At 39.8% G+C, this 14,076-nt stretch overlaps 1 protein-coding gene across 9 annotated transcripts in view; it reads right to left on the reverse strand.

Moving 5' to 3' along the window:
* The window catches only part of Nmdar2 (glutamate ionotropic receptor NMDA type subunit 2), a 64,399-nt gene that overhangs the window by 17,338 nt on the left and 32,985 nt on the right, over positions 1–14,076 (reverse strand). For all 9 annotated transcript variants that reach the window (XR_015323094.1, XR_015323084.1, XR_015323088.1 and 6 more), the window contains exons 2-10: positions 11,830–12,684; positions 11,206–11,424; positions 10,615–10,793; positions 7,736–7,902; positions 7,347–7,430; positions 5,976–6,162; positions 4,131–4,254; positions 3,695–3,915; positions 2,821–2,971 (exon numbers count right to left, since the gene is read on the reverse strand). Coding sequence is in view for 5 of the 9 variants with exons in the window: in XM_086982665.1 (XP_086838791.1) it covers positions 2,821–2,971; positions 3,695–3,915; positions 4,131–4,254; positions 5,976–6,162; positions 7,347–7,430; positions 7,736–7,902; positions 10,615–10,793; positions 11,206–11,424; positions 11,830–12,324 (1,827 nt within the window). In the remaining 4 variants the exon portion in view is untranslated. The remainder of the gene's footprint in view (positions 1–2,820; positions 2,972–3,694; positions 3,916–4,130; positions 4,255–5,975; positions 6,163–7,346; positions 7,431–7,735; positions 7,903–10,614; positions 10,794–11,205; positions 11,425–11,829; positions 12,685–14,076) is intronic.

Raw genomic sequence — 14,076 nt, forward strand, 5'->3', positions numbered from 1 at the left:
AAATAGTGAAACAATGGGGAGTTTTAGGTGCGGCTAAAATTTCCTCATTATGGGCTTCCCCCATGTGTATGTAATATATGCCCTGTTGCTCGATTCTTCCATCATGCGGGGCGCACATGCATCCGTTAGCTCGCGTAACGCTTTAACGTGAGGCGTGGCCGTTCGATAGCTGTCTTGTTATTGCATGGTTTTCTACGCACCTCTCGCTTTAGATTGGTAAGAAAATTGAGTTTTAATTCGCTGGAAGGTTTACGAAAAGCGTTTCACAGACGATCCCCTTCCGGTTTTCTCTGCTTCGCCGTTCCGACCCCTCAGCAGTGCATCATATGCATCTTTTAATAGCCAAAGAAACTAAGCAAGGCCGCACGTTCTATCTGTTGGGACTTCCGTTTATAACTGGTAATAAAAAGATTTATGTTATTATAACCGATTTTTCCTACATGCATACACACTACACTATACATGTTGCGTTTGGTAACTGCTAGCACTTCTTCCCATCTTCCCCTTAGCAACACTGTTCAGAATTAAATAGCGTATATATTGGCTTGATATGACATGTATCTACGTGTAGACATGGTAGATAAATGTTTTTTTTTTTCGATATTATATACTTTTTCGCGAAGTCACTATAGACAAAAACAAACGTAAAAAATCACGTAAAATAAATCTCTAGCACATGCCTTATACCACTACATAATAAACTAGTTAGCATTGCCTGTCGACTAATAAAAAACGTCCAGATTAAAACAATAGCCCTATGTTGTACGGAATATTGTGGATCTTCGTTGAGAACTTTATTAGAGGTTGGATTCAAGTTACATTTGATTAATTATCATCCGAAAAAGATTGGCATGTTACTGAGAACGGTTATCTTCTAAGCGGAACAATCGTAATGATCGCAATGTGTAGGTTCAATATAAGTCATCATCGTATATCTAACGTAGGGTAATTTTAAGCAAATATGTGTGAGTTCTTCATAATCAATTTACGGAATAAGTACGAAATTATATCCGAAATGCATGTCGTCTGCTGTTAGAGAAACATTTCCCGAAATAACTTAAATACATTTAGCAGAATTAAATGTTTATCATCGTCTACCAAAGTTCTTCTTCTATGTGTGTATAGAGAGAGATAATTCGTACGCGCTTTACCGCTCAAGCGCAAATATGTTATTTACTACTGTTTAAGCTGTGGAATATTGAACGAACGACTATCCCATTAGCTGTATTACTAATGGAATTCTTTTTTTTGCAGCGACTGCTCATATTTCTAATCCAGCGCTTAACCCCCGACAACCCCCCATATCTGTTCGCCTGATTCGAAACAATTAGCAGGCAATCGCTCCGAGAATCGTTTAAGTAGATACGAGCCTGGGTAGACTGAACATGCACTCATCAAAGTATCTCCTTGCTTTTTGTTGCTTAGACGTTCTAGCGGCAGAACATTCATACTTCAAACCAAAGTTTTCATTTCGCTAAGCGAAACTATTTAAAACGTCGGGTTTTTAGCTCAATTAGCAATACGTTTAACATTTTACGGGAGATTAATGCTACTTCATGGTTACACTTTTTCCTCAAAAGCTTTGACAATCATCGATACAATAGAATATACAGTATACGATTCGCTGAAAAAATTCGTACAATCTCTAATTATCTGTCTGTGTATTCTAATAACACTTCGTTTATCTATAGAAAGTACACAAAGATAATATGCCAACGGAATGTTGTTATGTTGTATAATGTAAAGTAGAATTGAGCAATTATTGACAAAATGTCTCCGTTCCTATGCATTTTTCGACGGCAGCCGAGAACGGAGGAATTTCTAAAGATACCGTTATGCATCTGGCAGGAAGTTTCTTTTGAAGTGATGTTACATAAAAAAATTTTTAACGGGCGCTGAATTGAACAAACTCAAGCCTCTGATTATTTGCGCTGGCTTTAAAGTTATTGGTCAAATTTATTGCTAGAAACAATTTTGTAGTACAATAAACCAGGGATCATTCATCGGTGATGAAAATTCAATTTACGTTCATGCTGATAAGTATGCTTTTTGAAAATAGATTTGTATTTTGTGTGACCTGCCAATGCATATATATACTCGTGGATAAAAACTGCTCAGGGAAGATAAGCTACGAACGAGCACGATTCAGTTGTATACCGGGATGCGATTGAATCTCAAATACCTGTTTTTTTTTTTCTATAAGTTACAAGAAGTTTTTTTGGTACAAATAATACGCGCTGAAAATTAGGTCACTTAAAAAATTATTCTTTTTCTCCAGAGCTACGCTATTGTGACTTGGGCAATGTTGTACCGATTTTGTCCTCAAAACATTTCTAAATACGCTTGAACTTGAACTTAAATGTAAACACATCTGCATAATTCTTTAATATAAAAAAAATCGGCTAAAAAAAAGGCACCCGAATTGGACCGTTATCGAATAAGATTGTTCGACGATTAATAAATAAAATTGAAATTTTCGAGGAAATTTGTATTTCTGGTAGTAACATGGTTACAGATTAGGAAGTCACTTGTACTTTGACGCGATGCAGAACCCTTTGCCTAGGGTGCATCGAGCTACTTGATGTCAATATCTAACAAGTTAAATCAGATATATATGCGATAGCTACGAGAAGTGTGAGCGTGTTTTGGAATTTCTACGCGAATTTGCTTATTTCGTAAGCATGACTTGTGATCAGAGGACAAAAAGTTTATACTTAACATTATTTTTTATTTACTTATAATTCTTAAGAACAGCCGAATCCGTGCGTCCGTTCACTAAAATGTTTGTCATTAGATCGTTTTCTGTTGAATACAACCAACCTTATCTTTGACTCCCCACATGCCGTCCTCGACCTTGGACAGGTCGTATGTAAAGCCAAGGTCCTGAGCGAACTTTTCCAGCAAATCGATACAAAATCCCATGCAACACCTATAGTAATTGGGGTGTCTGCGTGCCATCGTATCATTGAGCCTGCAAGATAAGCAAACGAAGACAAACTTTGTTTTGGAATCGTCTAACAGATTATCTAATTGTTTTTCTTTAGTTTACATGTAAAACGCTCAATTTGAGTTTATGTTACTTAGTCAATAAACTAGGCGTATGTGGGCTATTTTAGCACAATAATGCCTTCATAAATTATATTTTTTCTAGATTGTCAAACTGCCAAGGCATGATCTCCTTCGAGTAAAAAAATTCGTTAATTCTGTGAGGTAGGGCTAGCTTCCTTCCTTTTAGATGTTCAGTTCGGTGCTTAAATATGGCCTGATTCTACAACAAAGCGGAGAGAAACCTCAGGAGAGTGTTGAATAACCTAACAGAGACGAACGAGCTGTTTTTCTGGGTACTGATATGTTTCGGACGCTTGATTTGATCTCATTGTACATTTGATAAAGTATAAAGATCGAAGCTCAGGGGCTGTCGGGTACCGTATTTAAAATTGTCTATAGCTAACAAGCAGGTAGGAGTAGTATTCGATAATTGCGCTTTTTCTAATTAAATTGAGGTGATACCCAGCCAAGCTGAATAGGTCTTTGTGCTAAATATGAAGCGCTTACGTAAGATGTTCATGTGCAATTATCAAAACGACTGTAACACTTTTCATAATAAAGATAAGTTCTTTTCTCTATGCGAAGTTACTTAATTGGCCTAGGTGACTGCATCGGATAAATCCTATATTGTACTCATCGTACTTACCCAATAAGGGCCGATTCAGGCGCAATACGGCATTTTACGGCTCGACTGGACTCGCACTCGCCCGTCTCGGGATCGGGCAAGCCAACTATAACGAAGGGCCTCTCTTCCATAAAGGTCACTTTGAGGTTAAACTTTTCCGGTACACCTTTTGGGGGTTTACGCTCCTCCCCAGGCCAAATAATATCCTTTATGTCTACACCACTTTCTCCCCAATCACCGATCTATTTCAGATGAAAGGTATCGTGTACAAAGCCACCAATAACACGAAACATTCAAATGTGACAACTATAAAATTTATTATTTAGCTTATATTTTCATTGACATCAGCTATGTTTTCTAAGAAGCATTTAGGAATCATCATTTATTGGCAATTCCTCGCTTAAGATAAGCTTCCATAAGAATTTTTCTCGTAAAAGTTCAAAGATATATTACTTACTTTTTCCCAAACATTTCTCGCATCAAGGTTGAGAATGTCGAGATCAACCCTTTTCCGTGTTCCATCAAAGTTAAAAGCCACTGAATTAAACTTTTTACTTGTCCATTCAGTTTCCTTGAGGTATCTGCCAAAAAACGAGGAAAAGCAAGTGAAAATGGTTTTGTTATTAGCTGTAAGCGTTCCTTTTAGAATGAATATTTAAGTGCCTTTGATAATGGCCAAACATACACTGGCAAGTTTTGTAGAATTTTTGTACAGCAAATGTTACCGATTTGTGCTAGCCCGCTTGCTAGTAAAATGTTCTCGTGGTCTGTTAGGTCATAGGCCAGGCAGATTGGCCTCTGTTGCACTGACTAATAGAAGCACGCAAGCAATTATATCAATTCTGAATACTAATTCTCTTTGCTAGACAAAAAACTCAGCGTTCATGGCTCGACCTGCACAGCCTTCTACTGATCGTTTTATTTCAGCGATACCCGCTATCGGTCATCAAGCCTACAAAACGAAGGCTATTTGCCTCTGTCCATCCTGATCCATTAATCTTCCATTTCGTGGGGCAACAAAACGCAGAAAGTGGACTTGGAAATATCTTTCTAAAAATTCTTAGAGATTCTTCAGCCACTCAGCCGTTCGTCGAGAATAGGAGAATTCTATACAAAGAAGAAAAACAAAATTAAATTGGCAAAATCCAACAATTCCTAGAAGGTTTAATGTGCTCGCTCGAGAATGGTCAACGATGGGAATGCCAGACCCCCCTAGGAATTTGACATTCAATACAAACTTTGTGTATTGTATCGCTGGAATACAAAACGTCTACAAGACCAAAACCCCCTTTTCTAAAACTGCCATCCTATTCACTCCGCCATCTCAATATCACAATATTTCCCAGTCTTCCTGTAGAACTTATGTCACTGGACGTAGGCTATTTCTTCAAATTTGCTGATCCCACAATTGCCTGGTCACTCCGAACCTAGCTGTTTCACTGAGGGTAGAACTGGTTTTTGCTACCTCCAGCGTAAAGATCCGTAAAAGATCTAGGGCGTGAAAAATTACTACAAGTTATCAAGCGATTTAGTAACCGCTTCTCTAGTCACAGTTTCTCAATGTTACCCTGCTGAGCTTGTTCTTGTGTAAATACTGAGCAGGAGGAGTAAAAAAGGACCGGCCGATGGCGGTAGTTCCTTTTATCAATATGTTCAAGAAGCCTTTGTATTGTCTTTATGTGTTCTCTAGCGTCTGAACTAAGCAGAAAACCGAAAGGTGACTGCGAAGTACAGGCGAAGTTCGCAGATCGTTCTAATTCCTTTCCTCTAGCTCAGCGTAGCAGAGCTAATAGGTACTGAACTGACTCACATAAGAAATAGACGGAAGAGCATGCCTCCATGTGTTAACACTACCTAACCTGATTCGAGCAGAGGATGGCTATAAGGGACGCGTGCGAAAGAAACGGATTAAGGTTGGGTCAAATCAGGTACAATATATAGCGAGAGGTTTGGTTTAGCAAGGTAGGCTTATCAGTTTGCTAGGAAGTTTTAGGTCTTAACAAAGCCGATCCTTAAAGATTAAGGCTTTCCGTGAAATTCAGTATTGTTGTGTATTATCATTTTGCCCCGTTACATCACAAGTGGGTACAAAATGCAAATGGCTAATTCGGACTTACGGATCGGTACGATCAACAGGCAAATGATAGTTCAGAATTTAGCACTTGTTATAATTAATGTAAAAAGAAATATACAAAACGTATGGCTGTTTCGACTAGGAAGAGGTGTGTTACATGGGAGAATTAAGATGTGATTGCTCATTCGAACATTAATCCATGTGTAAGCTTTACAGCTTAATACTTACTTGTAGAACTCCTCCCCTTTGCGCCAGTAGCTGTACTCTGAAGCATTGCACGTGAGCCCCGTTGACAGTTGATTACGATTTTCTTCTGTTGTATGATTCACTAAACGCTCCAACGCGGACGCGAATATATACATTGACTTTTCCATTTCATCCAGCAGAACCGGCAGTGTAAAATTGTAGTACATCCCTGCAGAACGATAGGAAAAAAGTAATTAATAAAAAATAATTATCTTCCAGTGAGAATAATTATTTATGAAAAAAGTCATAGAACCTATACTTCAAAAGAAACCGTTACGAGAAGTCGACTGAGAACAGTGAATACAGGTAGTTCAACCCTTAATACTAATACAAGTTGTGATACCCTAAGAGGTCCTCTAACGATTTAATTATTGGTGATAGCATAAGCGGAGTATAAGTGCGACCTTTGTTTTTGGTTCTGGACGACTATGCCAGCTCGTGAGTCACTAGCTCGGCACGATAATTCGGGCATACATACAAATTTTTGAATATCAAACACGTGTTTTTTAAGGAAATATTAAAACTCGATTTAATATCTTCCACGTAAGCCGACTATGGTGCGAATCAGGTATATTCGGAACTCCTGTCGATAGGCTCTAACCCTCAAGAAGAATCTTTAAGCGGTGAGATTCTCGAAAGCACATCCCCTGTTATCTAGAGCTAACACGATATATTATACGTCTCTCGCAGAGATCTTTGAAGTTATCTGGGGCCTACTGCTGCTTCTGTCCAACCGGGAACTTATTTCATTACGAAATACAGATAGTGGCATAATGAAGTTCTTGTGATGGTCCTGTTTGCGACCCACTCTATGGCCATTTTTCATCCTCGTCGTAACAAAGGGAATAAAAATGTCATGAAGAAACCTTCTTTCTTGTGTCTGTCATTGGGCACGTCAGCGACAACTGATTTGCTGGAAAGTTTCTGCCGTCCGCCATCGATCAAGCTGTTGCTAGCGTCGCTCCGGAAAAGGGTTTATCGAAGATCGGATCGCAAACGTTACATAATGTTACGTCGAATAAAAGATTTCATGACGGCTATCTCTATTTTCCCTGTTGCACTGAATTACCACCAATGCGCCATTGGTCCGAGCGGAGCAGGCAGATCTCCATTTTTCTCTCTTTCAACGCGATCGAATATACTTCAGGTCCATTCTGTTATTCTAAAGGGATAGAAAACACTAGTACACACCTGGACGACGTTACTTTCAGCTACTGTCGATTTCGACACTTTACATTCGACCCTAATGCTCCATCGATATGCGAGGACGATAAAGCAAACTACAATTCGGGATCAGATATATATATTTCAGGGGAATAGATAAACATAGGCGGACTGATTGTCCAATGATACCTATGAGTCCCGTTGGGAATTCGGCAGGGGATCGCTCCGCGGAACCAATCACAGCCTGCGTTACAATCCATGCGTAATTCTTTCCTGTAATAAGTAATGCATATTAGGGGAAGCACTTAGCACGACCCTAGTATATCACCGTGCATGCATGCATCCGTTTAAAATCATACTGATGTTCTAGCACGCCAAATAACAAAGAAGTGAGACAACTTCGCTGAATATTCCCCTATTACCCAAACAAGAAGTTTTATTTATTAAAATCCCAAGTGACATTATCGACACATTGCTTTTGCCTGCCTTAAATTCACTTCATTCCATAAAAGTATGAGATTATGTTCTAGAATGCTTAAAGCATGATGTTCTTGTATGCAAAGAGTATTGGTGCCCACCTGTGATTCCATGTCTACTTGACGCTAGAAAGATCTCTCGTGCATCCTCTGTCCCGCAAAATAGAACGATTACTCGTACCTCACCGTCTGCCAGCTCCTGTAGCAGATTAAAATATTTATCAGCATCGCCGCCTCGAGGAAGGGTGTGAGCAGCGATCAGGCTATACCTGCAATTAAACAAGTATTAAAAAATATAGATCATTTCAGTTTACTTAATTAAACTCGAGCGATTTTGCGCGTAAATTAAGTGGATAGGTACGAAGGGCGCGTTCTCGTTTCTGGAGCGGAATAAGGAGCTTTAATATAAATACTATTTTATCAGATGAGATTAGACGACACTGTGTGTTTCTCGCCGTTTTATCTATCTATCTATCTTCAAACAATGCACGCATAAAATATCTTCCGCGTATCCTTTAATACATCACCATTTCTTGTTGGCTCAGCCCCCATGGTCAATCCGTCATTTAATCTGTTCGCTTTGACTTATTACGCACATGTTACAGCATAGGCGTGTCTCGTAGTAGCTAAGTATTATTTTACGATGCAATCACACGCGTAGTCGGTCATCCGATGGTCGCGGAAAAAGGCCGTCGATTGAGTCATTGAAAACCGAGTTTTTGCTTTGCGCTCCGCGCTTCATTCCTTCTTGTGGCCTTCTCCCGTTGACTTATTCCTATCTAGTTCACCCTGTCTATTCTATCTCGTAGGACCAGGAAATCAGCACAACTCTGTCGGTGTCTAGACGTCCTCTTGCTATTGTTACTGATGTTTTCACACTGATCTTAGCAGCGGTTGCTGGCATCGTCTATACTGCCATTAGCTTCTGTGATGGTATCAAGGGTTAACCCTCTGAAGGGCAACCCAGCTTTGACCACTAGGGCTGCCCGCTTCTAAAGACTATTCCATTTTCACCGATTGGCTTCGTTCAGTTTAGCTTTTCTAACGGTCTCTTCCGCCTGATGCCATTCAGCCTTTCGATTGTTCGTCCACTAGCGTCTATGCCTTGGACGTTCGGTCTAGCATCGTCGATTGGGCGAAAAAGGGGCTTTTTGTTCAATCGATTAATAGGAGGAAGCTCAAGAAGGAGAAGACTTATATTTTGGTATTACCTACCCGTTTTATGGAAAAAGCAATTAAGTTAATATACGGGAGTCACCCGCTTAAAAAACACCAGGCTCGAAGCATTCGAGTCTCAAACCAGTCTCTGAGGAAGGCTGTTGGATCCAGGAAAGAATAACAAATCGTAGGTTTACTGAAAAATACACATTGGTTGCCATAGGCTGGACATTAGCAAAGCACTGGCTAAAGAATGTGTAATGGAGAACGAGCGATGCCTGAAGGGCAAAGCCATCGCCCAGGGTTATTGCCTTAAATAGATGTGGAGGCTGAACGAAGCACGGAGCTGATGCCTACATACGTCGTACATTGTAATCAAGATCCAATCGCACAGGTTTCTAGTAGCTTCTTTTCAACGTTGCTTACGTGATCGAGATTGATGCTGAAACAGCACATATATATATCTTTATATAGCTCCCTATAAAGGTAGTATATATATAGGGCTTTTGGGAATGTAAGTAACGAGTTGCCAATCAAATACGTTTATCTAGAGATAAACCAGTCATTAATCCTGAACGCGTATTTGTATCTGTCAGTTGATGCCGCTGACTGTCTATTTGTGAACGTTAATATAGAGAAACTGAGCTATATACACTGATATTGATGTACATTTTTGCGTGCAAAACGAAGCAGGTTTAACGTCTTTCCATAGACTACGATTGGCAAATTAGAGCCAATTTCACACAGCTTCAGCAAGACACAGTCTCATGTCTTCTATCAGTTTTGTGCTTATAGAAAGAATAATCTTCATGGAATATCCTAATAGCTACATTTTAACCTTCATATCTGGCCGCATAGCTATTCTATGCGCAAGCAGTGCAGATAGTGGAGAAAGCTACTTCCCTTAGAGAACAACGAATTGAGGACCTTGTTTCGCTCTCCTCTTTTATTGCTATAGCATTCAATTAAACAAAACAAAACAAAAAGAAGTGTATCACCGATATACGGCAAATAATAATTGACTAATGAGAACTAGGCCAAAAAATGAAAATTAGCCTGTCGCTATCAGTAGAGGAATAAATGAGAAAGGAAGGCCGAATGGCACCAACTTAAATGGGTCTATTACTTGACACCACGTTCAAGTTCGATGCAGATTTACTTCGTGTCACTTGAGTGACATTACCACGAACCACGAATAGATACGCGTTTGTACGAAGTAAGCGGGTCAATTTTGAGTCTATGAGTCATATCGCTTGAATTCCAGTTACTGCTAGACATTTGTTGAGTGATAATACTCTCAGCCTACTGGTAGCAGAGCGCTGAGCAAGTTAAAGCCAATGGAACAACAAATTTATCGACTGCGCCTTTGTTTATTGTTACTTTGTTGGATGTTTTTTAACTGCTACCAGCAAAAGAATATATTTCTATGTATTTTTCTCAGGAATTGATTCTTCAGGTTATAATACGATTGAGTGCGGTACCTTTGGAACTACCCTATGGGCCTGTTTTTGTTAGCAATTGTGACGCGAACTTTTATCAAGCAGTCGTTTTTTATTTGTTGCCGTAAATAACTTGCTTCGGCGAGAGGTAGAAAAAGCGTCTCTTTTTAAGCGTGCCAGATTCAGCGGCAGGTCAGCTTGTAAACTTTAAAACGATTATCAATGCATTAAGGGTCAGAGTGGTGTTCTACTCCCTACAGTCTAACGTTGAATTGACTCAAAAGATTATACGTTAAAAAAAGAGAAGGAAGGGCGAATAGATATGTTTGAGGTGTACTCAAAGAATACATGCTAGCCGATTGTATGATATAGACAGAAACTCACTTGTGTTGTTTGTGGAAGACCTTTTCGCGTATGGCGCGAATAAAATTTTCATGGCCGGCCAGCTGAGTCGTTATGATGGCAAATTGGGTCCACTGATAGCGGTCCAGGAAGTCGAAGATCGAGTTTACTTGGTGGTCCACGGAAGGCGACAACCCCAGAATGTGAGCGTCTGTCACCCGCTGTAATCGAATAATTCAAAGCCAATTGGATGGTTCACTGAACTAGAGACTGTTTCTGGTTCTCCACCTTCTTTCGTCTTACTTAACTTGACTCATTGCACTGCCGCTTTTTTAGTGCATGCAAAACGGATTAATAAAGTTATCCGTTAAAAGTATACTAATAAATTACTCGGTATAAATAGAAACCTTCAATTCATTTTTTATTTTAATAATGTTTACTATTATATATACGAGATAGAAATCAAATCTGCAAAAGATTATGCTGCACAGTTTTCAGTATATTCGTGTGCAAGTACACGACGTTATTTTAAACAATCTGTTATACATTCGTACTAAACAATTAGAAATATACATTAAAACTATAGATATTGTCGTTGTTTATCTTCCATTTTTTGTTATTTGTATGTAGCACCTCATCAAGAGCGATGTTATCAGGGTTCCAGGAGATGACAGGAATGCCAAGGTACCCGAGTAGTTGGTGAACGTATTCAACCGAAGCGGCGTTGGAACCAAACGTCTCTGAGTTGGTAAAATAACCCACGCTGAGGACGGAGGCGTTGAGTATCTCCGTGCAGAGCGTGTCTAGGATCTCGCGAGGCGTTGGCGCCAAACTCAGGTACACCAGCTGAAACTAATGGACAAATGAAGCAGTCTGGTAAATTTTTCGGCACCATGGCTTACCAAAGGTTCACTGAACATAGCCGCTTACATACATTCATAGCTATAACATGGGTATTGTGATTTTAAGGAAGAAAGACTGTGTGAGCATCTAGATTATCAATTAGGACATCTAATCAACGCCATATTTGCACTTAGCAACGGGTAAGGATAGTTCACATTGATAGCTTAACTAATTTTTCAAAATCGAGGACATTTAAAAATCGGAACGCATTAGATGTAGCACTAAACCTAGGATAACCAGCCATAAATGGTAGGTAATACAAAATAATTTTAACAAACAATAGATGTAATTTGCTTATTGCCCCAACTAACGGCCTATTCATTGGCTGTAGCACACATATAAAAAAACACCGACCTGTAGGGAGTAATGTTTATTGAGGTGGTTGCCGGGAACTTTTCCATTCTTTATTTGGTTGAGCGCTTCGTTTATAGTACTACGGTACTTTCTTCGCACACTTTCAAAACGCGTACTCGGCACAATCATCACATATGTGACATTAGGTCTATTTGGATTGAGCTCGCCGTTGCCACCAGCTCCGTCAACGGTATTCGCCCTATGCATATCCGTTAGAAGGTTTTGGTTGTTTTTGTTAAACTGGCCAATCTGTATCCCACCTTTACGTCCACCTCGACCCGGTAAATCAATACCCCCCGCGTCTCCCACCAGCAACACGGCCCATAACGCTGCTACCAGCCAGAACGCTTGGGTGGGCCAGCTCGACCTCGTTCGGCTACAGCTAGCAGTATCATTGGTTGCTTCGTCTCGGCTGCCTCTTTGTGCCGTTGTCCTCATCCTCAGCTTCATTATCATTGCTGGCGTCACGGGCTGAACCGTTATTATTGTTATCATCTCCAGAGTCCTCGCTACAAGTTATTTCACGCCAAGACGCCGGAAAGGCTACAACGTCTGCTGGTGCGCATCAGTAGCTACTGCCTCTACGGCAGCAGAAACATCGTTGCGGCAATCAATGCAGTGATGTCGCGATGCCGGTGTTGTTGTTCCCGTTCCCGGTCGATTGAGGATCGCAAGTGTCGCAGAGTGATGGAGATTGATGACTTCGGCGGACAAGGACGCTGCTGCTGCTGCTGCTGCTGCCGGCGGTGCCGTCTGCAGGACTGAATCGCAGCAGACGGCGGGTGGCTGAAACACTCGCAGGCATTGCGAAGCGCAGCGATGCGCGCGAGGACTCGACGAAACTCTCGTCGGAAACTATAAAAAGAGTAACACAGAAGAGAAGACACAAGGAACCTAATTTTTGCATTTGCGTCATTCAAATATAAAAAGTGAACTAAAAAAAATTTAAAAAAAGCACCTAATTTTGGACATGACTAAGAAATTACTAACTCGATATTTAGTTATTGGTGATCTAAACTGTATATCCCAGCTTTGTCAATGCGTGATTTTATGGATAATTAAAAACCCTGATAAAAAATTATTCATTTATTAGTTTATGTTTTTCAAAAGAAGATCACTTAGACGCGTTGTCTGTGACTCAAGTGTAATACTTACTTTGAAAACTGTCTATCCTCTCTAGAGAAAGTACTTTACCTTTCAAGTTTAGGTACCGATAAACATCTATATATCTTTCATTACCACCTGTTCGAAGGACAGAGGTACTGTAGACAGCGTCTGTTGGGCTTTCCGCTTTTTGACACGTATCTGTAATATCTACCTTATTCAGATCAATCAAAAAATCATCGTCGAACTGTCTTCATTTGTTACTAGCGGATTGCATAAATCCTCAGTCTCAGTGCATTAGATTGTCTACGCTCGATGTTAAACAACCGCTAGAAAATGCTGAGCTACATATATCAGATGGAAAGCAAATTTCACTGCACCTGCCTCGTTTGAAAACACCTTTGCTTCTAATTAGGTTTCCATAAGAGCTAGTCTGTAGAAACGTTAATTATAGAACACGTATAGCTGTCGAAATCAAAGAGAATTAATTGGAAACGTGGTAACACAACGACGATGAGTGGGTTTTGTCATGTCCCACAAAAACAAAACGCATGATCTAGTTTACAATGCTAGCTAGCTTTTTTCGATCCTATCGGTACATAAGGCACTCCATCTTTAAACATTAGACAAAAACTTTTAAGATGTCTGATCCATTGTCATATACGGGGGTCAGTTTTGAGATTATAAAAACAGTCACTTATTGTGAAAAATTGAACCAGGCGAACGTATTTAGAGGATAACTTCAATAGGTTAGACGATGCAAAAGTCTCATGTCTAATCTAAAAAAACTAATGTTCCTATAATGCGAGATCATGCTGTTTGATTACAGCATGTAATAACAACTGTGAGACTATGCTTAATTTATGTTTTTTTACAAATCCCGTCGAGTGTTATCGATTTGTTTGCAAAGAGTTTGCACCTATATATTTCTCCCTGCTCGTTCGGATTAAGTAGGTTAGCAAATAATACATAACGCCTATGTTTTGCCGACGGTGGTAATATTTTCCTTCGTCACACTCAACTATTATATACCTCTGTAGTAATACAAAAAAGGCTTCGGTGGAAGAATAACATACAGTGTTTGAAAGCTTAAGTTTATTAAGCATTCACTCTTATGACTAGAATCTACCAAGTATAGTCTTG

Source organism: Varroa destructor, unplaced genomic scaffold, assembly GCF_002443255.2.
Source record: "Varroa destructor unplaced genomic scaffold, Vdes_3.0 BEIS01000001.1, whole genome shotgun sequence".
Classification (NCBI taxonomy): Eukaryota; Metazoa; Arthropoda; class Arachnida; order Mesostigmata; family Varroidae; genus Varroa; species Varroa destructor.